The sequence below is a fragment of the Giraffa tippelskirchi genome, chromosome 7 (assembly GCF_054371585.1).
Source record: "Giraffa tippelskirchi isolate mGirTip1 chromosome 7, T2T-mGirTip1v1.2.pri, whole genome shotgun sequence".
NCBI classification, from domain to species: domain Eukaryota; kingdom Metazoa; phylum Chordata; class Mammalia; order Artiodactyla; family Giraffidae; genus Giraffa; species Giraffa tippelskirchi.
The window spans coordinates 133,061,043-133,088,485 of NC_137281.1; the positions used below are offsets into that span (position 1 = coordinate 133,061,043).

At 39.2% G+C, this 27,443-nt stretch overlaps 1 protein-coding gene across 12 annotated transcripts in view; it reads left to right on the plus strand.

Annotated features, from left to right (window-relative positions):
* Positions 1–2,337: 2,337 nt before the first annotated feature.
* The window catches only part of PPM1A (protein phosphatase, Mg2+/Mn2+ dependent 1A), a 102,367-nt gene continuing 77,261 nt past the window's right edge, over positions 2,338–27,443 (plus strand). For 9 of the 12 annotated variants that reach the window (XR_014059383.1, XR_014059381.1, XR_014059387.1 and 6 more), the window contains exon 1: positions 2,338–2,625. Coding sequence is in view for 2 of the 12 variants with exons in the window: in XM_081509793.1 (XP_081365919.1) it covers positions 2,505–2,625 (121 nt within the window). In the remaining 10 variants the exon portion in view is untranslated. Of the gene's footprint in view, positions 2,626–6,137; positions 6,512–27,443 lie in introns of those variants that run through there. The other 3 variants (XR_014059384.1, XR_014059385.1, XM_081509795.1) reach the window with 1 other exon arrangement.

Below are 27,443 nucleotides of genomic sequence, written 5' to 3' on the forward strand. Positions count from 1 at the left end.
ACACTTCCTAGCACCATACACAAAAATAAACTCAAAATGGATTAAAGATCTAAACGTAAGACCAGAAACTATAAAACTCCTAGAGGAAAACATAGGCGAAACACTCTCCGACATAAATCACAGCAGGATCCTCCATGACCCACCTCCCAGAATATTGGAAATAAAAGCAAAAATAAACAAATGGGACCTAATTAAAATTAAAAGCTTTTGCACAACAAAGGAAACTATAAGCAAGGTGAAAAGACAGCCTTCAGAATGGGAGAAAATAATAGCAAACGAAGCAACAGACAAACAATTAATCTCAAAAATATACAAGCAACTTCTGCAGCTGAATTCCAGAAAAATAAACGACCCAATCAAAAAATGGGCCAAAGAACTAAACAGACATTTCTCCAAAGAAGACATACAGATGGCTAACAAACACATGAAAAGATGCTCAACATCACTCATTATTAGAGAAATGCAAATCAAAACCACAATGAGGTATCATTTCACACCAGTCAGAATGGCTGCTATCCAAAAGTCTACAAGCAATAAATGCTGGAGAGGGTGTGGAGAAAAGGGAACCCTCTTACACTGTTGGTGGGAATGCAAACTAGTACAGCCACTATGGAGAACAGTGTGGAGATTCCTTAAAAAACTGGGAATAGAACTGCCATATGACCCAGCAATCCCACTGCTGGGCATATACACCGAGGAAACCAGAATGGAAAGAGACGCGTGTACCCCAATGTTCATCGCAGCACTGTTTATAATAGCCAGGACATGGAAGCAACCTAGATGTCCATCAGCAGACGAATGGATGAGGAAGCTGTGGTACATATACACAATGGAATATTACTCAGCCATTAAAAAAATACATTTGAATCGGTTCTACTGAGATGGATGAAACTGGAGCCCATTATACAGAGTGAAGTAAGCCAGAAAGAAAAACACCAATACAGTATACTAATGCATATATATGGAATTTGAAAGATGGTAACGATAACCCTATATGTGAGACAGAATAAGAGACACAGATGCATAGAACAATTTTATGGACTCTGAGGGAGAAGGTGAGGGTGGGACGTTCTGGGAGAATAGCATTGAAACATGTATATTATCATATGTGAAACAGAACACCATTCCATGTTCGATGCATGAGACAAGGGCTCAGGGCCGGGGCAATGGGATGACCCAGAGGGCTGGGATGGGGAGGGAGGTGGGTGAGGGGTCCAGGAAGGGGAACACATGTAAACCCATGGCTGATTCATGTCAATGTATGGCAAAAACTATTACAATATTGTAAAGTAATTAGCCCCCAACTAAAATAAATAAATTTATAAAAAAAAAAAAAAGAGTAACTATCTAAACTGGGAGAAAAATATTTTTTTCTAAACTTTAGTTGACTCATTTCTAGCTCCTGTTGGACAGTTTGAAGGGACCGCTTTATGGTATTGCAGAATGCTTCCTAATTTCAATAGCTGAATAAAAGTCCTTTGATTTTTAATTTTGATTTCTCAAGCTGCTTTGCCTTTTGGGGCTAGATCAATTCAGCAAGTTATTTTGTACGAATTGTGCCCCTCTACTCAATGTGGTTTCCTAGCTGCAAGCTAGATTAAGTATCCCAAATATTTTAAGTTATGATTCTAAACTTGAGCAACTTTATATTTGCCTGAGTATGCTGAACTTCTCTTTGGTCTGCAGACAACTATTTTCTCAAGCCCTTTCCCACATCAGGCCCTTGGTTTCTGGTGATCTTTCTGCCTGTAAAGCTCTTCCCTGGTTGATTACAAAGCTGACTCCTCATCCTTCAGCTCAAATGCTGCCTTCTTAGAAAGGTTTTCCCTGTACACTTGTTTCAAGTCATCTCCCCAGTCTATTTCCTTACTTATTTCCTTCACAGCACTGATCACAATCTGTAATTTCCTTGTTCATTTGTTTACTTCTTTGTCTGTATCTCTCATTATAACATTAGCTGCTTGGGGCTGAAACTTTTGCTCATTGATGTCATAAACTACCCCCAGTATCCAGCACGGTGCCTGGCACATAATAGGCAGCTGTTGAACAGATGAACTTGTCTAACAAGGTCCGTATCAATGGTGTGGGGCTGGGGCCACCTAAAGTCTCTTGAAGCAAGATCCTACCCTAAAGATTAGCCAGGGCTTGACCTGTGACACTCCTGGAGGCCACATTTCTCTAGGGTCCAGGAGTAGCCACAATGGCAGCTCCAACCTGCTGGCTCCTGTCTGCCCCACCCCAGTGGGGCCACCTCAGTGATGTCATACAGGACAAGATTCTCTAATCCTTTTCATTCTGTGACTGTCCTTTAAACAGCTGATTTTCATGACCTGCTATGGTCAGAAAGGATGGAGGAGAGAATGGAGGAGGGTCAGGTGAGGGGGGTTCACCCCTCCCAACAAAATTAGTGTAGGAGTACTAGCGGCTCATATGTATTTCTTCAGGAGAAAGTGGGTAGCAGAAATTATAATTTCGACTGGCTAAGGAAAAGTGAGAAAAGAAAAATGAGAAAAAGAAGAGCAAAGGAGATAAAAAGAGAACAGAAGGAAGAGAGAAGAATAAGGAGAAAAGAGAGAAGAGGAGGACCTAAGAAGAGGATATCTGTGAGAAAAAAACGTGCAACAGGTAGTGAAGGAGGAAAAGGAAGGGTGTTGAGTGTGTGTTCTGCTTGGCTTTGTGGCTCTTGGGTAGTGACTGGCCTTACTGTGAATGGATGGATGATTCAGCTGAGGGGTTCTCAGGTCCTCACCTGAAGGGCTACTTACATCACTGAGATCATTTTGAGAGGCCCAAGCCAGGCTGTCTTAGGTGACCGTCTTGGAAGAATTCACAATAGTAATTCTTCACAATAGTAATTTGGCTTTACAAAAAATGTAGACCTTAAGAAAAAATCCTGATTGTGGAGGAAAAGACAGGAGTACTGCTGACCAGAGTAAGCTTCCAATTCGTCACTGCCTGTCCTCATCCCCAAGCCTCTCAGTTGCTAGTCTAATGGCACACAGTTAAATCCAGGACTTGAAAACTAACCTTTCAGAAAATCTCCTTCCTCTTTGGTAAATGAAATACAAGCAGATTTCTGAAGCAGAGTAGAACAGTTTTACAATATACTTGTAAAAATTACCAAAGTACAATTATGGCAATATATTCTCACTGACGTTTTGCCAAAACTGACTATGAACATCCCAAATGTGTGTAGGAGGCCCAAGCAAAGCCTTGTAGTTGAAATGAGAAGAAAACTTTTAACCTTCTCTTTTCAATGTCACTTTCCCTTCTTCTAATAGTTTAATTTTTTTGCTCTTAGCATAATATTTAGGGAATATTTAGTACAATATTTAGGGAATACAAAATGTAGTATAGCATTAATAATAAAGAAGAGGCTATTATATCAAGCACACTTATTTAGATAATATTAAGATATCTTGCTTCCAAATTTTAAACTATTGTTCTTACTACCTATGAGTTTCCTCATGAATACCAAAATGTTCCTGCAAGCTGTATTCAGAAATAAGAAATAGTGGGAAGATGCAGCTTAACTAGCAGTCTATGGTACACTACAGACTCCTTAAAAATTTCTTTATGCTCATATTTCCTATTTTTCTACCTCTTCTGTTACAATTGACTCAGATTCTCCTATAAGAGTAGAACAGAGAGAAGAAAGATGTGGAAGCCTAAAGGAAGGAAGCAGAAAGACAGGCAAGACCTTCGAGCTCTTTATAGTCCAATAGTGCCACTGGTGACCCAGGTTCTGTCTTATGAAAAAGAAAATCTGTTTTCTAAGGGAGCACCAAATAGGGGTAGTCACATGGGCTTTTCCATCTTAGAATGGTAATGAGTCCACTAGCGTGCTAATCATGCTGCTAGCATGTGGATGTTAGCAATCCATGTCTGAAGCATTATGAATTCCAATTAGGTAGAATTTCAAAGATTTTTGATCTAATTTCCTTCTTTTTTTTTAGCAAATGTGGGGAGAATTAATTAGGAAATATGTCCTCAGATAATACTGGGACCAAATATATAAGTGAACTTTATTTTTTACTTTGTATACCTGGAAATGATCCATCTTCATCTTAAGAAATCCTATCCCCAAAGATATTGGGTAGAGTAACACTAAAGTTCCTTGAAGAAGTGGCCTGCCAGTGATCATTGGGTGATATTTTTTGATACTGTTATTAGGTTCCATACCTGAAAGCGAAAAGAACAGAATCTTCCCAAAAATGTTGAAAAAACTTCAGACGGCTTGTACAGCTTTAAAAGTAGCTATGTCTTGTCTGACTGAAAGTCGCTCAGTCCTGTCTGACTCTTTGCAACTGTATAGTCCATGGAATTCTTCAGGCCAGAATACTGGAGTGGATATCTGTTCCTTTCTCCAGGGGATCTTCCCAACTCAGGGATCGAACCCAGGTCTCTGGCATTGCAGGAGGATTCTTTACCAGCTGAGCCACCAGGGAAGCCCAAGCTAAATGACAGGGACAGAATAAATGGGTTGCTTTTGATCTAAGAGTTGGAGCAACAAAGTGGTTTTAGGGGACACAAACTAGGCATTTGTATTTTAGGAGATACAAAGTAGGGTACAAGCTCCTGGGATAAAATAGAGAGGCCCCATCACAAATTTACCTTTTTATCTGCCAGAACACGATTTGGATAATATTTTCAGTTGTTCTTTTTAAAGTACCTGCCTCTAATAATGAAGTGTTTGGTTTTTCTTTATATTTACCAGAGCATCTTTTTAAATCTCAGATCTCAAATCTATCTTTTTTTAAATCTCAAATCTCTCTTTAAATTTTTAAATCTCAGATCTCAATTCTATCTTTTTTTAAATCTCAAATCTCTCTTTAAATTTTTAAATCTCAGATCTTTAAACTTCTGCTCGTGCAAATGTGGTGTAGGTCAAATATCTGAACAGGTTAAGTCTCTGACAAGAGAAAGGAAGGACACCCCAGCCAATAGGAGACCCTGCTGGTGATGTACTGCTCCTCAGTTCTGATTCATTGGCTGCCTAGGGTTTGTCATTGTATCCCCCGCGTCTGCAAACAGCGTGGGTCCGGTTTTCCGTGCTCTAGCTAGCTAAGCTGGATTTTGGTCACCTGCACTGCACGTTCAGTTTCAACTAGGTTTAGCAGATCTCCAACTCTTAATATAAGCAGCTGTTACATTTTTATTGTCTTCCGGATTTTGAAAAATCTTTCGTTTCTTTAACCTCACTGGAGGTCGTTGGAAGTCCTCAGTGACAGAATCACGTGACCGTCTAACAAGTGCAAATAAATACAATGTGGAACCTCACGAGCTACAGACTGGAAACTGGCCAGAAACTCAGAGCATGTGCCTCGTGTGTGTATCAGTTGCACTCGCATGTGGGTGGGTGGCAGTACGGTGTGCCGGTAGTTGCCCTTCGAGATGCGTGGTGTGTGGCTGGGGTACCTGCGTGGGTCTCCAAGGGTCCCTGGGGGTAGGGTGGCTCTGGAGGTGTGGAGCCTTGGAGGAGGGAGTCTGGCGGCGGCCCGACACCGAGTTAACTTTTGAGCCGCAGCACTAGGCCGCGACCGTGCCCGAGAGAAGTCGAAAGCACGGGGTTGTCCTCCGGCCTCTGTGGACTGCGCCTTCGCAGGGAGCGGTTTGTGTATTTGCAGACAGATGGTAGCGCCGCGCCGGAAGGCCCGGATGCCCCAGGGGAGCATCCGAGTCCCCGTCGGCAGACTGCCAGGCTGGGAGAGCATCTCGATTCCTAGGGCTCCTAACAATCGCACACTCCGTCCAACCCAGCGCCGGGGCATGAAGGCCCCGGTCCTGGTTCCGACCCGGGATTCGCGATGCTCCCTTAAGCCTCGGTCTGAGGCCGGGGTAGCAAGCCGACTGCGGAGAAAGATGCCGGGTAGGGCAGTGACGTCATCTGCTCCCGCCTCCCCCCCGCTTGCCGGCCGGCGCTGCGGTTCCTGCCCAACGACATCCGGGTCTCTCCAGCTGCTCCAACGCGCCGCAGCTGTAGCGAGGGCTGAGCCGACGGAGAGGGGTGGGGCGGGGCGGGGCAGTCGGAGGCGTGGGGGAGGGGCAGCAGGCGCCGTCGTGAGCGCGCCTGCGGGGGGACGCGCTCCAGGCGGCGGCGGCGGTGGCGGCGCTAGGGGCGGGAGCGCGCGCGGGAGGGAGGGAGCTGTGGTCTGTGCGCCCGCCCGGCTTGCAGCTTCGGGTGCTCCGGCGGCTGCAGCTCGGGAACCGGTGGTTGGGGAGGGGGGGTGGGGGGCGCCAGGCAGGTGGGGCGCGAAAGCTATGACTCTTCGGCTCTTCCTCCTCCCGGACCCGCTCTCCGCCTCCCGCTCCAACGCCCGGATGATCTGAGCCGCGAGGGCGCCGAGAGCCGGGGGCCCGGACGCAGCCCGGCTCCTCCCCTCCTCCGCCCCCTCCCCGGCCTGACCTGGCCGGCCGCCGCCGCGGTGACCCCCCTCCCGCCCCCTCCCCGGCCGCCGTCGCCGCCGCCGCCTCGGCGGACCAGGGACTTGCCAGTCCGCGGCTGCTCCGGGTAAGCGCGACGCTCGGGCCGACGGCGGGCGGGAGGGAGGGCGGCGTGGGCCTGCGCGGCGGCGGCCGGGCCTGGGGCCTGTAAACAAGCCGGGCGTTTGCCCGGGCGCTCCCGGGAGGAGACGCGACAACTCCACCCCCTGGCCCGGCCTCCTCCCCGGAGCCCGGCGGCGGGCGGCGAGGGGTTAACGCTCAGCGCGGGCGGGGGCGGGGTGTTTGTGGCGGCGGCCGGGGGAGGGGTCGCGACCCTCCGGCCGCCCAGGCCCGGCTCGCTGTTGGTGGCGGCGACGCGGACGAGGCCCGCGGGCCGGCTTGTCCCGAGGGCAGCCGGCGGAACTTTTCCCGAGCGGGGAGGGGGCGTCCGGCGCCCCCACCCGCCTGGCCACCCTGGGCTCCAACCCTTGGAGCGAGGCCGAGAGATAGAAGCCGGGGGAGGCTTCCTTCGGACCGGACTTGGCTTCGAAACACTAAATTTGGGGGAATTTGCTTTAGGTTTTTATGGAGACCGTGCTGAGAGTGAGGTTCCTTCAGAACTCAAGTCAGTGATGCCTCCAGTTCATTCATTATTAAGGCATCGAACAAACCCATTGAAGTAAATCGAACTGATTTCTCTTTTTAACCGTGTAAAAGTTCTTGATGCTAGAGTTTAGTTGAGGTGTGGTTCCGCTCCGCTTGTTCATGTTAAATATTTTCTTGAAGGACAGCTGGCTGTGGAGAGCCTCTACCAACCGCAGTTTTAGATACGCTTTGAAAATCTCATCACCTGAGGTTTTTTTTTTTTTTTTCCAGTACCGCGGTACTTAAAAATCCACCAAAGGTCATACTTCAATTGTGCGAGCCAAGAAGTCTACTCGCCGCCCCCACTCCCAACTCTATATTTTCTGCTAATTGGAGTAATAAGCCGAATGCATCTTAGGAAGTGACTGGAAGAGTATGGGAGGTGTAAAAACCTATGGGAGGTGGTTTTTGTTTCCCCGGAGTAGATGATTTTGACATTACTAAAGGAAATTAGAAATTTTAAAAAGTTGTTCCGAGGAAAAGGTTTAATCTTTTCAAACTTGCTCGTTGGAGTTTTAAACACAACCACTTTTTAGTTGCAAAGAACTCTGAACAGAGTCAGATTTTTTAACAGTGCTCTTCTTAGCCTTAGGAGTTCCAGAACTCTCAGGAGTTCAGCAGGGACTGCTCCCCACCTGCTCTTTAACTCGAACAATTTCACTTTAATGTTTTTATCTTTTTACATATTGGGCCTTTTCCAAAGTCTGTGGTTCTGTAACTCTTTAGAGATTAAGAAATTGACTAGGGCAATAGTGACCCACCCGACTGCCTGTTTTGTGAGTGTATTTTGTTTCTTTTGATTTTATTGATTGATTTTATTTCTTTTGACAAATAATTTGAACACAAAAGTAACATTTCTTGTTTGATGTTTTAGGTCTGTTCTTATGTGTAACTCACATGTATCTGTTTAAACATTCAATCATAAAGTGATGGTTACTTTTAACCTGCAAGGTACAGCTATACCACATTTTTGCAAAGTATAATGAACTGCACATAGAAGTTAAGACATTTTTGATTAGATATTCACTAGATATTTTTCACATCAGTGAAGTAATTATGGGAGAGGTATATTAAGACTGGTAAACTTTGCCTAGGTACCTCAGTATATATTTGAGAAATAAGATGGTCGAATGCTTGAGTCATCCGAGTTTCTTTTTATGTGATGTGTGTGTGTGTTAACATATAAAGGTGGTTTATATTTTAGTTTGAAGAACAAAATTGATGCATATAAGTACAGTATAAATTGTTGAAAGCAACACTGCACTAGGAGACAAGAATTGTTTGGTCATGGTTGTGTTCCAAACATCAGCAAAGCCAGAGGGGTAGATTATATTATCAAACGTACTGTCCTGTATTGTATTTTCTTATTTTCAACATTGTGTATTTAATGGGCTTTGACTCAATGCCTGTTATGTGTCAGGCCCTTAGATGTTTCAGCATTCTGGTGCTGATTTTCTTTCAGGGTTGTGTCTTACTTGAAAGAATTTTTAAGTCGGTGATTGTTATTTAGGAAAGATATTCCTGTGGGTAGCCTTTACTGATTTTTCTGTTGGGAATGAGAAGTCTAGAAGAGCTCTTGGGAGGAAGGCAGATGGAGATTCCACAAGAGACAAAGGGTGGTTGAGCCTACAGGTTTGAACAAGCACAGGACCCTTGGTAATTTGATGTGAAGGGCATTTTAAGAACACATTGGGCAGGTTTTCCTGTCAGCTCAAGCTGGGTCTTGCTTATCTTGACTCGTTAATAAAGCTTCATTTGAAAATTTGTTCTCTAATATGCAGTTTTTTCAAAGAAATTTATAGTACAGTGTATTGTCACATGGTAAATATTGCTAAGCAGTTAGTAAAAAACCTACAGTCTTTGAATTTGTTCACATAGCACTTAGACTTTATTAAAATGGCTAATAGCATGTGTTGTTGATTCTGGTTTAACTGCAAATGCTTATTCGTTTAAAAATTTAAAACTAAAGATGGACATATGTCCATAGGGAGTTTGTTATCCCTGAAATGCTCATGCCTGAGTGCTGGATTAATTTCTTCAGAGGCGAGTTGGTGATCATGTAGTTTCGATTAAATAATTAATTGTAAGGTGATATTTTGATGATCCCCTGAATGACTGACACTTGCTTGGGCACCTGACTCTGAGTGGTACTCTTGACTACTTTCCATCCTTACCCAATCAGGAAGGAGGCATCCCTTTAAAGATATCTGTGCAAGTGGAGTCCTGTAAAAGTCAAATAGAAGATAAAACAAGGTGTGGCCCTGTGAAATATATGGACCTTAGGGGAAGAAAAAGGTGTTGTGAAGCAACTAGGTAAAAGTTTGTGCCTTCCTGTACCTTGGTTAGTAACTTTATTCCAGAATATGTTCTTCCATCTCATATGTCTTCCATCTCATATGTTGGTGACAAACTTAAAGATTGAGTTGCTTCCTTTTCTATTTCACTGTTAGCCAGGAAATTTTCTGACTTACCACTTGGGATTATTAACTACTGTTATATGAAAGTAATTTGGGTTAAACTGTATCAGAAGGAGAAGGGGACGACAGAGGATGAGATGGTTGGATGGCATCACTGATTCAATGGACATGAGTTTGGGCAAGCTCCAGAAGTTGGTGATGGAAGGGAAGCGTGGCATGCTACAGTCTGTGGGGTTGCAAACAGTTGGACACGACTTAGCAACTGAACTGAATATAAAAATCAAACGTTTGATTACCTATATTCTTTCTTTTGTGCTTTCCAATTTCTAATGTGCTCTGTATGCACAAGTAATAATTTTATATTTTATTATGAATCTCTAGAATATATTTCTTGATGATTTTGACCTCTGGATGTCCTAGCTATCTGTGTACTACCTAGATAATCTCTTTACCTAGCTTTTCTTTTGCTGAGGTAGGTAGAAGGAGCTAGAGAAAGTAATTAAGAGAGGTGAGCTTCTGTATACCTTTATCTAAAATGTGATAAGAGTTTTTAGAATTTTTGTAGAAAACTGAGGGAAAGATAATGAGTGTTAATGGGTGTTAATGGATTGTTGATACTGTGTTTATAATATAAATTGAGAGATGTTTTGAATAAATGTGATAAAGAAGGAAGTTTCAGTTTTTATATATCTAGTTTCAGTTTTTATATATCTTAATATGTTTATCTGGACTCCATTTTCTTAGTTTATGTAGTATTCATATTTAGGATATGGCTTGAAAGTCACTAGACTTTTTTCATGGCTGATATGATTTGAATTAAAATCCTATGAAACCAAACTACTTCTAGATACATAAGAAAGTGAATAATAAAAGCTGTAATTTATTGACCATTTGTTTGTGTGAGGCTTTAATTTTCACCACAACCCTCTAAAGCATATGATGTTATCTCTGTGTTGCAGATGAAGAAATGTGGGATTAGAGAGTGTAAGTAATGTGCCAGAATCAGATATGTAAATACAGAACTCCTTAGTAGACTTTTCCCAGTTAGATTAGCCTTGTTGTTCCTAGGAATCACAGTTTGAGAAGATGAATGTTATGCTTCGGATACAGATTCCTGGAATTAAAAGGGGCCTGACAAATTCATGTAGTGTAAGTCTTCCAGTGCACGTGTCCCTTTTAAAACATTCCGTAGAGATTTAAGAAGTTAAAATCATTTTCTCATTCCCAAAGTTTCAAAAGTCAACAGAGATAAACAGTTTTATATGTTCGACTATCATTATTCAGACTGAGAAATGGAATCAATTTTAATTGTCAGATGGTTGATACCTGTAATGAAGGACTTGGGGGAAATGTTTCTGAGTACATACAGTCAGTGGAGCTATATTGAAGGCTCCAGAGAACATGGTGAAACTTACTAATGGGGTAATCTTGGGCAAGCTACTTGATTTTTCTAAGCCTCAGTTTCCTTTATCTGTCAAAGTCAAATGGAAAAACCTTTCTCATTAGGTAATCTTTTCTTGACTGCACTGAGTCTTCATTGTTGTCCTCTGGTATCCTGTAGTTGTGGTGAGCAGGGGCTACTCTCTTTTCTGTGCGCCAGCTTCTCTTTGTGGTGGCTTCTGTGTTGCTGAGCATGGGCTTTAGGCACATGGGCTTCAGTAATTGCAGTACATGGGGACTCAGTAGTTGTGGTGTACGACTTAGTAGTGTGTCTGCAGCATGTGTGATCTTCCTAGACTGGGAACTGAATCCGTGTTGCCTGCACTGTCAGGAAGATTCTTAACCACTGGACTACCAGGGAAGCCCTGTCATTAGGTCATCTCGAAGATTAAATGAGATGATCATGTAAAGCACATGACATGTTTTCTACTGTGAAGAAATAAATGGTAGCTGCTATTATTGAGAATATGAAATCTAGAGATTCTGAAGGGAATAGAAACTTTTTCCCTGGGGCCTGTATGAGTGAGTATGAGAGGGTGGTCTTTGAGCATAGCTTTAGCAGTGAGCCTGAAAGACAAACTAGGAGACTGAGTGGAGGCTTTAGAAGGGGTTGTAAAGGTTGTGGGCATATAGACCTTGTATATGAGTACACTAAAATTTAAGAGGTAATGGAAAAGAAAGTTGAGTATGAGTATATTTGACTATATGAAGCTGGAGAGAAATTAGGTTAATGATTAGGTGGGAGTCAATGGTTAAATAGAGAATAAAGAGTAAGTAATAAAGCAAAGGTGAATGTTCGGACAAGAATGATCAGTAAGTGAAGGAGGACACGAGTTGGGAGTTTTAAAGAGGAGACAGTTCATGATTAGAAATGGGCAAGAGGATTATTACTACAGAAAAGAAGCAAAAGAGAGTAAGAAACATAAATTATTCTAATTAACTCAGTTCTTCTTATGAAACAAAAAAAAATAGTCTTCATGAAAGGCATTTAGGCTTTGTATGTCGGTCCTGGGTTATTTAAGATTGAAAAATTGTATTGAAACAGTTCAGGTCTTCTTAACTCATACCCAAACCATGTTTAATACTCCAAAACTTGTCTTTCCTATTAGCATCTTGTACTGCATCTCTCTCCTCCATTCACTAAAGCATCACAAAATTCTTCCTAAAATACTATTTTCATCATATTATTTCTCTGCTCAATATATTTAGTAACTTCCTTTTGCCTCTAGAATTAAGTTTAGAATTCTTGGTTTGGCTTTGACACTTTCCGTGGTTGGACCTCAGGACTGATCTATTTCAACCGAACTGGTACCCTTGCCATCTCTGGACCACACCCTGTACTTTCTCCCTCTCAGTGGATCTTTGCTCATGCTAATTGAAAGTTCAGAATTCTTATCCCTCCTTCACCAGCTTTTGTTTTCTTCTTTATCAGAGCTCATTTCTAGTATTTTCTCCCCCACAAAGCCTTTCCTGATCATCAGAATGTTTCATTTCTCCTCTCTTTGTACTTCCATAGTATCATCTATTATTTGTACAGCTTTAACCATATACTTTACTGTGAAGTATTTGTGTTTTAATTATAATTGTGTGTTCAATTTAATTATAAAATTCAGAAGGGGAAAATACAGTACCTTTACTGTATCCAAAGCCTGACACAGGGCCTGTGGATAGTGGACATTCAAATATTTTTTATTAGGCAAAATCTACCTGGAGGTAGGTGTGATTGCTGTAGCAGAAGTAGAAGTTAAAGGCTTTCTGGTGGCAGGTATTTCTGACTCTCTTCTCACTCTCTTTTTAAATATTATTTTGGTTGAGCCTGTGTTTTTTTTTTTCCTGCCACACTACTTGGCTTGCAGGATCTTAGTTCCCCAACCAGGGATTAAACTAAACCTGGCCCCTGGCAGTGAAAATGACCAGTCGTAACCACTGGCCCACCAGGGAATTCCCCGAAACCTACATTTTTAAACGCATGAAGATTATGCAAATCTGAACGGTGTCAGAGTTGTTATGTTGGTGTAGAAAATTATGTTGATTCTGGATCTAAGGATTTCATCTTACCTTCCTGTGTTTCGGCTTTGAGGTTTAAATAGGACTCATAGCCATCCCATTCATCCCTTTCCAGAGTTATATTTGAAATTATTTTAAACAGGCATTCTTTTAAACAGAAAGGAATTGTGGAATCACGGTAACTAGACAATGTTATTAGTTTTAAAAGATAGGGACTTCCCTGGTGGTCCAGTAGTTAAGAATCTGCCCACCGATGTAGGAGACATGAGTTCAGGAAGATTCCACATGCTGCTGGGCAACTAAGCCCATGTGCCCCAGTTACGGAGCCCAAGCTGTAGAGCCCATGGGCTGCAACTACTGAGTTCACCTGCTGCAGCTACTGAGCTGGCATGCCTAGAGCTCGTGCTTCGTGACAAGAGAAGCCACTGCAGTGAACGAAGCCCGCACAATGCAAAAAGTAACTAGAGAAAGCCCGTGGGCAGCAGTGAAGACCCAGTGCAGCAAAAATATTTTTTAATTAAATAAAATATTTTTTAAATAACTAAATATGGAAATAACTATCAACTTTTAATTTGGCTTTTAACTTTTAAACAAGTGGCTAATATATGAATAGTCTGTGTTCATATAAATCTCTAAGCTAAACTTAAGCTTTATCAAATTGTTAACTGTTTCTAGAATTTAGAAACTAGACAGTAAAATTTTCTTTATTGAATTTTTTGAGTGGATAATTTTATATAAGCAGTCTGTGATTGCTTAGATCCATTTATTGGAGCATGATACTAATGAGACCAGAATCATGAATTTGATTCTTTGTGTGCCTCTTAACTTTTTCTGGCCCTGACATTAGCTTGTAACAATGATAGCTAACGTTACTGACCACTTATATGCCAGTTATTATCATAGACATTTTCAAGTACTAGTTCATTAAATCTTTCATAACTATCTATATGAGATAGATATTGTACTATTACTACTTGTATCAACAGATGAGGAAGTTAAGACAGAGGTTAATTTTCACAGCTAATAACAGAAGCCAAGTACATTACTTTTCAAAGTAATTATATATGTGTGTCACTGCAGTTTCCTTGGTACTGGTGAAAATATCTTTAGGCAATTGTGATGGGTTAGAAATCTTTGTATATGAAGGGTGTGACTATAGTTCCATTGTACCTAGAGAGTGAATCTTGTGATTGAGTGGCAATCTGAGGTGTAAGTATGAACTGGAGTTGAAAACTACAGTATCACATGTCATGTCAACTCCCTTTAGAACGTTTCATCAAAAAGAACCATTAAATTTTTTATATAAAAAGCACTTATAAGTTAAAGCTATAATACAACTAGTACTACAAGCCATACATAATTTTGTCTTATGGGTTATTTAATTCATGTTTACTTCTGTGGCACCCACTGACAAATGATTTCATCAGCCCTTTATTCAAATTAAATTCTTAGTTTAAGAAGATAGTCTTAAACACAAAGTCTCATAATAGAGATTATACTATAAATAGAACATTTCATAATAAGGTTTATTGAAAGTAAATTCCTTGAAAACAGGGACCAGGTTTCATTTGTTTTAAATATGTGCTCAATATATGATTATTTATTCTTTGTAGTCTCCCTTCTCATTTTCTGATGAACATGTATGTGCATGCTCAGTTGCTTCAGTTGTGTCTCTGCAACCCTGTGAACTGTAGCCTGCCAGGCTCCTCTGTCCGTGGGATTCTCCAGGCAAGAATACTAGAGTGGGTTGCCATGCCTACCCACAGGACAAAGAAAATTGAATATGAGCCAGAAATATAGCAGACTAAGAGAGAGTATAGGTCACAGATAATCCAGTTTAAATTTAGGCTGGTGCTTTGTGTTCATCTGTGATAATACTCTGTCAGGCAGGGATGTAGATAAATAGGTTTTTTGTTTGTTTGTTTTGTTTTGAGTCATGCTGTATGTGGCTTAATTATTTTATTTAAAAATATGCTATTCAGGAACTGTTGTACTGCTTCAGAGAATAACACCATAGTTCATTACCAACTTTGAATATCTTGGCTTCTTAGCATTGCTCCTTGTCTTTAATTAATGAGTGGTAGAAAATTGTGTCATATTTGGCATTATGTCTGTTTGGGATGTGGGTTTCCCAGGTAACTCAGTGGTGAAGAATCCACCTGCCAAGCAGAGATGTGGGTTCAATCCCTGGGTCAGGAAGATCCCCTGGAGAAGGAAATGGCAACCCACTCCAGTATTCTTGCCAGGGAAGTTAAATGGACAGAGGAGCCTGGCAGGCTCCAGTCCATGGGGTCACAAAGAGTCAGACATGACTTAGTGACTAAACAACAACAACAGCTATTTGAGATGCAGCTTGCTTATTTTGTTCACAAAATTTAGTAATAAAAATACCAACGATGAGGCTAAGCATGAAGTGGCGATGTATATATGTTTTTGTGTGTTTTGTTTTACAAACAGAATTGCAAAACTTAACCAGACTGTTGGAAAACGTTTTTGCAGTATTCCATCATGCTTCAGAATATAAATAGATAGTAAACAGAATTTTCACTTTTTGTAAAGCAGTAGAGTATTATCTTTGCCAAGAGTCATTAAGGCTGTTTTAGACATCAAGGGGCAGAGCTTAGAAGTGGCAGCTTTTGTTTTGTGGTCAACCCATAATTTAATTCTGTTACTCCATATCTGTCATCTTCATTTTTTTCTGTCTGTATAAATACTTCCTCATACTATTAGCAAGTACTTTAACAGCCAGTCAGCCATCTAGAGTGATCTTATACTGGTGTACTACAGTCAGTAGAATAAGAATCTCTTTAAGTGCAAATGGGATTGTTCATTTTATACTGTAAAACTCCCAGACTAAACTAAAGATATTTTTGTCTGAAATCACACTTGGCTTCCAGAAATTAATCCTTTGAGTTTAAATTTCCTTATACTTTGCTTCTCACATAGAAAAGTCTTTTTAAAAATGTACCCATTCATGATTGTTGAATGAGCAAATGAATAATAACCCAGGGAAAGAGAATATATAGGCTCTAGCTTCTAGTCAAAACTACATCTTTTCTCTTATCTCCTTCAGCATATCTCATGTGGCATTTTTCAGTAATGAATGTGTATCTAATGATGTTGAGAAACTTTTAAAAGTCATTAGTGAACAGTAATCTGAAAATCAAGTTTTTGACTAGTGAACTAGAACTATGTATTCTATAGAATAGCAACGGAAATGGTATGATACAATTTGCAGGTCAACATCTATGAGAATACCTTTTTCCTCGATAGAAAACAGTTCCTAACGCTGTTGACAAGGGAGAAGTCATGATGATGATGTCTTATATATTAATCAGATGTCACTATGTAATGCTAAATATTGACACCTATGAACAAAAGAGAGACATGATTCCTTCGAAAAAGTAATGAACTGGCTGAGGAAGTCAGCTATTGTTTTCTTGGCCAGTGTGTGAATCTTCAAATATGCAAGGATTAAAAAACAGCAAACTGGCAATTGAATCCACTTCTGAATGTATAGACAAGTTATCCAAAACTGAGAAATTTGAAATAGTTAACAGATGAGGCAAATTGAGACTGTGAATACCAGAACAGTCTTAGGAAACTTTAAAATCAAGATAGCTCTATGCCATTTAAATCCTTCAATATTTTGCTTATACTATAATGTTTAGTAGCAATACCTCAATATCTAATTTTATAGTCACTAAATCTTGTGATTAAATTAAGCTTAGGTATTCTTCAAGCAATTGTGTACTTCTAAAGTTTACTTTAAAAAATTGTATGGTAATTTCTACATAGCTTTGTAGAGGTTTAAGAAGAGTACCTTATGGACAGTGTGATTCAGATCATAGCACATCTAGAAGATGGTGATACATTAAAAAATCATGAAACATGAAGGAAACATCAAAAGTGGCAAACTGTCTCACACTTTGTGAAATTGAAACTGCTGCTAATATCTGTGTAAACTGACAGTAGTTTGGGTCCTAAATGACTTGTGTCATGAGCTTTATGAAAATACTACTTAGCATAAGAGCTTTATCTGATTTATTTTCATTGGTTTGATTAGTTAACTTTCATTTGCTTTTTGAAATTTAATTTTTAAGATTTTAATTTGGACTTTTAACCTAGGGTATTACTTAACTCAATTAATGATATCTTGCATTAGAATTCATTTGGGTGAAATTTGGTTTGTTGACAGGTTAAAGAATTATTTAGTTGAAAGAGTGAAGTAGATATTGAAGCTCTAAGATGGAAGAGATACTGACCAGCTGAGAAACTTTCAGATAACTTTTTAATCTGAAAAAATTTTAATATAGTGTTTTTCATGTTACTACAAATAATGTATGGTCATCTTTTTAAACCTTTTTATAAAAAAATGTACAGAAAGCCATATAAAATCATAGTAATTCTTTTTAATTTTTGTTGGCGTATAGTTGCTTTACAATGTTATGTTTAGTTTCTGCTGTACAGCAGAGTGAATCAGCTGTATGTGTACATATATCCCCTCATTTTTGGATTTCCTTCCCATTTAGGTCACCACAGAGCACTGACTAGAGTTCCCTGTGCTATTCAGTAGGTTCTCATTAGTTATCTGTCTTATACATAGTAGCGTATGTTTGTCAGGCCCAGTCTCCCACCCCCCATGTCTTTATCCATTCCTCTGTTGAGAGGTGTTTAGGTTACTTCTCTGTCCTGGCTGTTGTAGATAGTGCTGCAGTGACCATTGGTGTGCATGTCTCTCTCTGAATTACGGTTTTCTTTAGGTATTTGCCCAGGAGTGGGATTGTGCGGTCATATGGTAGTTCTATTCAGTTTTTAGAGAAACCTCCATACTGTTCTCCATAGTGGTTGTACCAATTTACATTCCTACCAGCTGTGTAGGAGTTTCCCTTCTCTCCACACCCTCTCCAGTGTTTATTGTTTGTAGACTTTTTAACAATGACCATTCTGACCAGTGTGCAGTGGTACCTCATTTATTGTTTTGATTTGTATTGCTCTAATACTTAGTGAAGAGGAGAAGGAGAAGGGGGCATCAGAGGATGAGATGACTGGATGGCATCACTGATGAAAATGGATATGAACTTGGGCAAACTTCAGGAGATGGTGAGGGACAGGGAGGCCTCACGCACTGCAGTCCTTGGGGTCACAAAGAGTTGGACATGACTGGGCAACTGAACAACAACAATAGTTAGTGATGTTGAGCATCTTTTCATGTGTTTGTTGGCCATCTGTATGTCTTATTTGGAGAAATGTCTATTTAGATCTTCCACCCAACTTTTTTGACTGAGTTTGTTTTTTTGATATTGAGCTACATGAGCTGTTTGTATATTTTGGAGATTAATCTTTTGTCAGTTGCTTTATTTGCAAATATTTTCTCCCATTCTGAGGGTTGTCTTCATCTTGTTTATGATTCTTTTTGCTGTGCAAAAGCATTTGTTTAATTAGGTCCCATTTGTTTATTTTTGTATTTTCATTACTCTAGGAGGTGGATCAAAAAAGATCTTGCTGTGATTTATGTCAAAGTGTTCTATGATTTCCTCTAAGAGTTTTATAGTTTATAGCCTTACATTTGGTCTTTCATTCATTTTGAGTTTATTTTTGTGTATGGTGATAAGGAGTGTTCTAATTTCATTCTTTTATATGTAACTGTCCAGTTTTCCTGGGCGGCTGAACAACAACAATACTTAGTGACGTTGGCTGTCTGTATGTCTTCTTTGGAGAAATGTCTATTTAGATTTTCCACCTAGTTTTTTTATTCAGTTTTTTTTTTTAATTGAGCTACATGAGCTGTTTATATATTTTGGAGAGTTGTCAGTTGCTCAGTTGTCAGTTTATATATTTTGTCAGTTGCTTCATTTACTGAAGAGACTATCTTTTCTTCAATGTATATTCTTGCCTCCTTTGCATGGATTGGGTGACCATAGGCATAGGCCTGTGGGTTTATCTCTGGGCTTTCTACCCTGTTCCATTGATCTATATTTCTGTTTTTCTGCTAATACCATACTGTCTTGGTTACTGTAGCTTTGTAGTATAGTCTGAAGTCAGGGAACCTGATTCCTCCAGCTCCATTTTTCTTTCTCAAGATTACTTTGGCTATTTTGTGTTTCCATATAAACTAAATTTTTTTGTTCTAATTCTTTGAAAAATGCCATCGATAATTTGATAGAGATTGCACTGAATCTGTAGATTGCTTTGGGTAGTATAGTCATTTTCACAGTATTGAGTCTTCTAGTCCAAGAACATGGTATATTTCTTCATCTGTTTGTGTTTTTTATTTCATTCATCAGTATCTTATAGTTTTCTAGGACTTTTGTCTCCTTAGGTAGGTTTATTCCTTGGTATTTTATTCTTTTTGTTACAGTGATAAATGGGATTGTTTCCTTAATTTCTCTTTCTTCTTAAAAATCTTTCTTTTAAAAATTTATTTATTCTATTTTTAATTGAGCTGGGTCTTTGTTGCTGCTCACAGGCTTTCTCTAGTTGCAGTATGTGGGTTTCTCATCGTGAAGGCTTCTCTTGTTGTGGGACACGGGCTCTAGGGGCACACGGGCTTCAGTAGTTGCAGCACACAGGCTCAGTAGCTGTGGTTCACGGTTCAGTAGTTGTGGCTCACGGGTTCTAGAGTGCAAGCTCAGTAATTGTGACACATAGGCTTAGTTGACCCGCATCATGTGGAATCTTCCTGGACCAGGGTCGAACCCATGTCCTCTGCTTTGGCAGGCAGATTCTTATCCAGTATACCACCAGGGAAGTCGCAAGATTTCTCTTTCTAATCTTTCATTGTTAGTGTATATAGGAATGCAAGAGATTTCTGTGGGTTAATTTTGTATTCTGCAACTTTACAAAATTCATTAATGAGCTCTAGTAGTTTTCTGGTGGCATCTTTAGGATTTTTTATGTATAGTATCATGTCATGTGCAAACAGGGACAATTTTACTACTACTTTTCCTATTTGGATTCCTTTCATTTCTTTTCTCTGATTGCCATGGCTAGGACTTCCAAAACTATGTTGAATAATAGTGGCGAGAGTGGACATCCTTGTCTTGTTCCTGATCTTGGAGGAAATGCTTTCAGTTTTTCACAATTGGGAATGGTGTTTATTGTGGGTTTGTCGTATATGGCCTTTATTATGTTGAGGAATGTCACCTCTGTGCCTACTTTCTGGAGAGTTTTTATCATAAATGAGTATTGAGTTTTCTGCATCTCTTGATGCTCATATGGTAGAAAAATCGTAGTAATCTTTTTAAATGGCTTTATTAAGATGTAACTAAAATAACATAAAATTCACCCATATGAAGTTTACCACTTTGTAGTTTTCAGTGTATTGACAGAATTGTGCAACCATTACCACAGTTTAATTTTAGAACATTTTCATCACACCCAAAAGAAACCTTGTTTTCATTAAGAGTCACTCCCCATTCTCTTCTCCTCCAGCCCTTATCAAACCACTCATCTCCTTTCTGTCTCTGGAAGTTTGGATATTTCATATAAATGGGATCCGGATAACTTTTTGATCAGTGATTTCTAGCCTTGTTAGCCAGCTAGAAATAATTTAACCTCCTTTTATAGCTTAAATAATGACTGTTTCCTCCTTCTATGACCAGGAAAAATTATTCAATAATTGTAAACACTATCCAAATTTAAACCAGAAATCAGGCTCTTCATTAGTAACTTCAGGGAATACGTAGTCCTCACCTCCGGTAGTGCTTTTCACTGTGGGTTGCTCAGTAGCCCCTTAGCTTCCCTAATATGTTGATCTAATAGCCATTTCTCTCCTACCTCATGACTTGCATGAATTCACTGAAATATTTTCCTTTGCAGCTGGCTTGCCCGTACCCTGCCTTCTTACTCTGTCGTAAACACAAGAATAAGGAAGAATTAAAAGCGAGAAAGGGAAAACAGATAGATGCTCAGGCTTGGGAGGGACAAAGAGCAAGAATAGAAATGGTATAACATTTTCAAGGAGATTGAATTTGTGGACAGAAGAATAAAAAAATTGGAGTTTGCGTAGAAGAGAGTAAGACCTAGAGGGAAGAAACAGAAGGCAAAAATGTTGTAGTAAAGGATAAGAAAAGTGAAAAGTATAGCAAATTTTCAGTTCTAAATTTTGAATTTTAGTCATATGTCTGTGAAGCACAAATGATGAATCCATTTTTTGATGAAGTATAATGCCCTTATTTCCTTTCCACAACTTTGTAGAAATTTTGAAGTTGAACCATAGTCATAGGGTTTTTTTTGGGGGGTTGTTCGAAGATCCTCAAGTTTGAACCTGTGCAGACTGGGAAGTTCCTATCACCTTGGAATTATTCTTTAGGGAAATCCCACAGAGAGTAAGAATCTCACTGTGCCCCTGGGCTTTCTGGATTGAAGGAGCAGAATCCTATTGTGAGTGCTCCCTTAATTGGGCTGCTTCAGTGTTCTAGAATTAGCCAGAGAATGGCACTAATTGAGAAATTGCTGCTGCCAAAGAAAATCTTACTTGATTTGATAGAGCAGATCTTCTGGTTGAATTAGAATTGTTAATGAGGTTTTAGGGGTACTCAGTCCTCCCAAAGATCTGGACTCCCACATATAGCTTTAAAGTCAGTAAAATCCTGTAATGAAGCAGGAAATTTTAGGGGGAAGGGAGCACAAACTAATAGGAACTGTTAGTACCTGTATTTGACCACTTGGCTGATATGTTTAAAATCCTATATCCTATATCAGAAACAGCATATAAATCCTTATCAGAAATATGCTTATAATGTTTTATATATGCATTTTTTAAGAAACAGCTGATGAAGATAGGTTATGTTTTCTTTATAACAGTTGAGATTTATTATTTAACAGATAAAATGTGTTATCTGATTTATGTGAATGATTTTAATATTAGAAACCAAGTTTACAGAATGACTGTATAATTTGCTTTAATAGCAAGTTCTTTTATTTACAAAGAACTACTGTGTATGTAATATATGACTGTTTTATAGATTATTTATACTGTAGAAGGAGAAACTTAAGAGTACTTGTAATTTAACTACTAGTCTATAAATTGAGCTTTATTACAAGAATATTTAACCAGAGAAACCTGTGAAAATATTTTTAGTCTTGAGCAAGATTGGAGTAATATTCTAAAGACCTTGACCCTGTGAACTGCAAACTGATGTACCATGTAAGAAACTTCTGTCTTTAAAGAAAGATGTGAAAATTTAAAGATTGCTATGATTTAAGTATATTTAGAAAATATGGGATACCAGAAGAGCATTTGTTGAATGAGATTAAGCCTTACTGTATAGTATAAGGTACCATTATTTTGCTGATGTCTTCTGATCCTCTCAGTGGAATAAATGTTGATAATAGGCTCTAGGGAACTCTACAACTCCTATGTTACAGCTAGTTGTCATGAACAGAGAAATTAGTTAACAGTTCCTGAGTTTCCAGGAGCACTGCAATGTCCAGGTCTTAAATTTCTTAGAGGACTATTTCTATTTATACTACTAGTTATTGTTGGAGAAATTAGTTTTCTTTTTCACCTTCCTCTTTTCTCTCATCCATTGTTTGTAGGTTTTTTGAAGTGAATGTAATTTTTCACATTTCCTCAACTCAGTGAGCTAATCTACTGCATTTCTTTGTAATCTGTTTTTTAAATCATCCTTTGAGTTTTTAATATCAACAATTTTTTTACTTTGATTTCTTTTTTTAATTTTATTGAAGAATAGTTGATTTATAATCTTCCAATCCTTCCCTCCCCCACCCTACCTCCCCCTTGGCAACCACAAATCTGTTCTCTGTGTCTGCGAGTCAGTTTCTGTTTTGTAGGTATGTTTGTGTCATATTTTAGATTCCATGTATGAGTGATATCATATGGTATTTGTCTTTGAGTTATTTCACTTAGTATGATAATCTCTGGGTCAGTCCATGTTGCTGCAAATGGCATTGTTTCATTTTTTTTAATGGCTGAGTAATATTCCATCTCATATATTCGTATATGTATATCCCACACCTTCTTTATCCATTCATCTGTTGATGGACTCTTAGGTTGTTTCCCTGACTTTGCTATTGTAAATAGTGCTCCCTGGTGGCTCAGATGGTAGAGAGTCTGCCTGCAGTGCAGGAGACCCAGGTTTGTTGCCTGGATCAGGAAGACCCCCTTGGAGAAGGAAATGGCAACCCACTCCGGTATTCTTGCCTGGAGAGTTTCATGGACAGAGGAGCCTGGCAGGCTACAGTCCCTGGGGTTGCAAAGAGTTGGACAGACTGAGTGACTAACACTTTAACTTTCGGATAGGGGTGCACGTATCTTTTCAGATTATAGCTTTGTCTAGGTATATGCCCAAGACTGAGATTGCTGGATCATATGGCAACTCTTTATTTTTAGTTTTTGAGGAACCTCCATACTGTTTTCCATAGTGGCTGCACCAAATTTACGTACCCAACCAATTAAAAAACAATCTTTTTAATTTCTAAAAATGGCATTTAATTTTTACCAATTTGCTTGGTAATTTTTAAATTTCTTATTTTTCATTTTCTGTTTTTTTTAAATCTTATTAAACATTTCATATATAGTTATTTTATATCTTAAATTCACTAATTCTGTTATTAATATGTGAAGTCCTTATGAGACAGAAGGAAGCGGGCAGGGCACAACCATTAAAAGAATGACAGAACCATTAAGAACAGGATACCACAAACACTGGTTGGAACCTAGTAGGCCCAAGAGGGTAGGTAGAAGATTCAACTTCCAGAGACCTTGAGCTTCACCATACACTCATTGTAATACATTAGCGTGTGCTAAATGACACACCTACAGGCGACACACCTACAGGCTCGGTGATAGTTCTGAGGGTGACCTTAAAAGCCAAATAGTGGATGGCACCCCAGTTCCTAGAAATATCTGCCCCTTCTCAAAGATAGTTAGAATATTCCTTCCCCTTCTTAGCCTATGAAATTACCCAGCCCATAAAAACTGGCCACCCCCACACCTTGAGGCAGGCAGTTCTCATCTTTTGAGACTGACCACATTCTGTCTGTGGAATGTGTATCTCCCAGAGCAGCTCTCACTTTCCTAGAGGACCCCATGCCTTGGGGCTGCCTCTCTCACCCTCAGGGACAGCCCGTACTCTGTGTGTGGAGGGTGTATCTTTCTAAATAAACCTAATGTCAGGCTCATTCTTGAATTCTTTCCAGTGAGAAGCCAAGGACCCTTCACTTGGCAGCCCGTCCCACGGACTCACTCAAGACCTGGAATATGACCATCCTCTCACACCCCATTTTTCCTACAACACTAAGGGAGTTATATATGTTATGTTAATTCCTGCTCATGACAACTTGTTTCCTTGTATTTTTGACTTTTTTATGAGCTTATATTTGATTAAACACCAAACATTCACTCCATCATGTGTATAATTGCCTACAATTTTACTTCCCCTTTTGTAGCATAAATTTCATTTCCTTATTTATGGGGCTTCCTTGGTGGCTCGGACCATAAAGAATTCGCCTGCAATGCAGGAAACCTGGGTTCGATTCCTGGGTTGGGAAGATCCCCTGGAGAAGAGAATGGCTACCCACTTCAGAATTCTGGCCAGGAGAATTCCAGGGACAGAGAAACTTGGCAGACTACAGTCTATGGGGTGTATTTTACCAGATTTTGTACTTACTGTTTCTTGTATTTAAAGGATTTATCTTTATTCTTGCTGAAGTGTATCCTTTGGTAATTTTTTTTAGCAACAGAATATGGCTTGTAATGTCCTTAGTTTTTGTCTGAAAGTATATTTTACACAGTATTTTTTTTTCAAATAAAAATTCTTGATTAATAGTTTTTTCCCCCCTTCTATCAGCACTCTCAAGATATTATTTCATTGTATTATGAAACTTGGCAACTTAGAACCCTGAGAGTCTGGTCGCTACCTAATTGTTATGCCTTTGTATGTAATTTTTTTCCTCTGGTATTTTTAAAAAATATTCCTTTTCCATATCCTGTCACCACTATTTACTCAGTGACCTTGGGCAAGTTCTCAACAGAAGTAATGAAGTAGTATCTATCATAGGGACTGTCATGATGATTCCGTTAATAGAAAGCATTTAGAGCCCTGCATATTTCAAGTATGATGTAGATGTTAGTATTTGTTGTTTGTTTTACCATACTTGATGTTTTGAACACATTCCCATGATATGCCTATGTGTGTGTATGTTGTGTTATCTGTAGGCATTCTTTTAAATAAATTATTGATCTGAAGACTCATATTTCTTCAATTCTAGAAAATGTCTTAGCCTTTATATCTTTACATACTGCTTTTTCCGTAATTCTCCTTAATTTCTGTGTTATGTTCTAGGCAATTCCTAGGTACATTTTCCAATTTACTAATTACGCTTTGACTTTGCTCAGGTAATTTATGTGACCTTGGTGGTTTTTATTTCTCAGTGAATACTTTCTCATGTTCAGGTTCTCCCTTGCTCTCACTCACTGCAACCTATTCTGGTTTGGTTTCTGGCTGTTTTTTATCCTTTTCCCTCTTCACGTCTATTGTTTTTTGTTTTCTAGCTTTGGAAGGATACTAAACATGCACGTTTTAAGTTATTTTCTGATTGCTACTTTTTCTTCTAGGCTGAATTCCTACAATTGTTGGTGTTTGTTGGCTGTCCATCTTAGTTTAGTTGTCCTGGTGTGTTTTGGTTTCATATTAAATGGAATTTTTTTGTTTTCTTTCTTTTCACCCTCATCTAGTGTGTTTTGCATGTTCCAGTCTGAAGCCATGTCTTATATTAGAGGGTTGGTTCCCCTGATTCTTGATAACATCAGGATCAGGCTTATCTCTCCAAGAAACACAAACCAAAAGGTCTATTCTTCTGTTAAAGGAGCACATAACTACATTTAGAATAAATTTCCCAGCAGTGGTTAGTAAGTATCTTTTCCTTGCTCCTTTTATAGGCAAAGAGCCCCTCCACCACAGGCATTTGTTTCCGTGAGCCTGGTTTCTGCCCCAGCCTTGCACGGCCGAGGGGGGTGGGGGGGCATTTGTAGTTTTTGTTACTGTGCTTATGGGATGTAGCCTTCTGTGCATCTCTGTTACTTGAGCCTGGGAGACTCACAGTTTCAGCTTCACCAAGTGCTTTGTATTGCAAGAGTTTATCTTTACCAGGTGGCTTGGTCTTAATTTTCTGTTTTATAGTAATGTATTTAAAAACACAACTGAAACAGAGGAACACTTCAAAGTGTGAATATACAAAATGATTTTAATGGAAGTCATCATTTAAAATTAATGTATATAGTGCATATCTTTCAAAAAAGTACCAGTTTGCTCTCCTACCTATGAGAAGTATATATTGTTACTCCTTTGCCAATAGCTATGAATTTTTGATCTTTATTAAAGTAATGTGTGAAAAGCAAATTTATTTTTAATGGCTAGTTAGATTTCTCATTGCTCCATATATTTATTGGCCACTTGCGTTATTTCATGAATATCATTGTCCATGTTCTTTGTTTCTTTTCCTTTAAAAAATTTTTTTATCTATTTTTAGTTATTTACTTATATTTGGTTGCACTAGGTCTTTCGTTGCTGCATGCAGCCTTTTCTTTCTCTATTTTGCAGAGAGCAGAAGTTACTCTCTAGTTGCAGTGTGTGGACTTCTCATAGCAGTGGCTTTTCGTTGCAGAGCATAGGATCGAGGCGCTTCAGTAGTTTCAGTGCACACACACTGCTGTATGTAAGATAGATAACCAACAAGGACCTATTGTATAGCATAGGGAACTCTACTCAATATTCGGTGATGACCTGTATGAGAAAAGAATCTAAAAAAGAATGAATATATATATATATATTATGTTTAACTGAATCACTTTGCTGTACACCTGAAGCTAACACAACATTGTAAATCAGCTCTGTGTGTGTGTGTATGTGTGTTTGTGTTAGACAGGCATGTCTGACTCTTTGTGACCCCGTGGACTATATAGCCCACCAGGCTACTCTGTCCATGGAATTCTCCAGGCAAGAATATTGGAGTGGGTGGCCATTCCATTCTCCAGTGATCTTCCTGATCCGGGGATCAAATCCAGGCCTTTCACATTGCAGGCGGATTCTTTACTGTCTGAGCCACCAGGGAAGCCATAAATCAACTATACTCCAATAAAGTTAAAATATTTTTTAAAAAAGAAAAAATGAAAATTTAGACAAAGCATGCCAAAACAAAAATAAATGCAGCTGGCCTCAAACTTCTTTGCAATGTCAGATGATAGGCAATAATGAAGTAATACGTGTAAATGCTAAGGATAAAGAAATCTAGATCCTACAAAGTTGGCATTTATTATGAAGATAATTGAGAGATATTATCAAATATACCAGCACTAAAAAGGGATATTACACATGTACCATTCCTATAAAATCTGTTTAAAGACAGGTTAATGCTATCAGGAGATTAATCAAAACAAGAAACTCACTGGAGATGTCCCAGTATATAGAGCTTTGTGGTAGGCAAAATATACTAAGCAAATAAAACAAGAAGTCAAAGGTTGAAATTTTAATATCAGACAAAGGC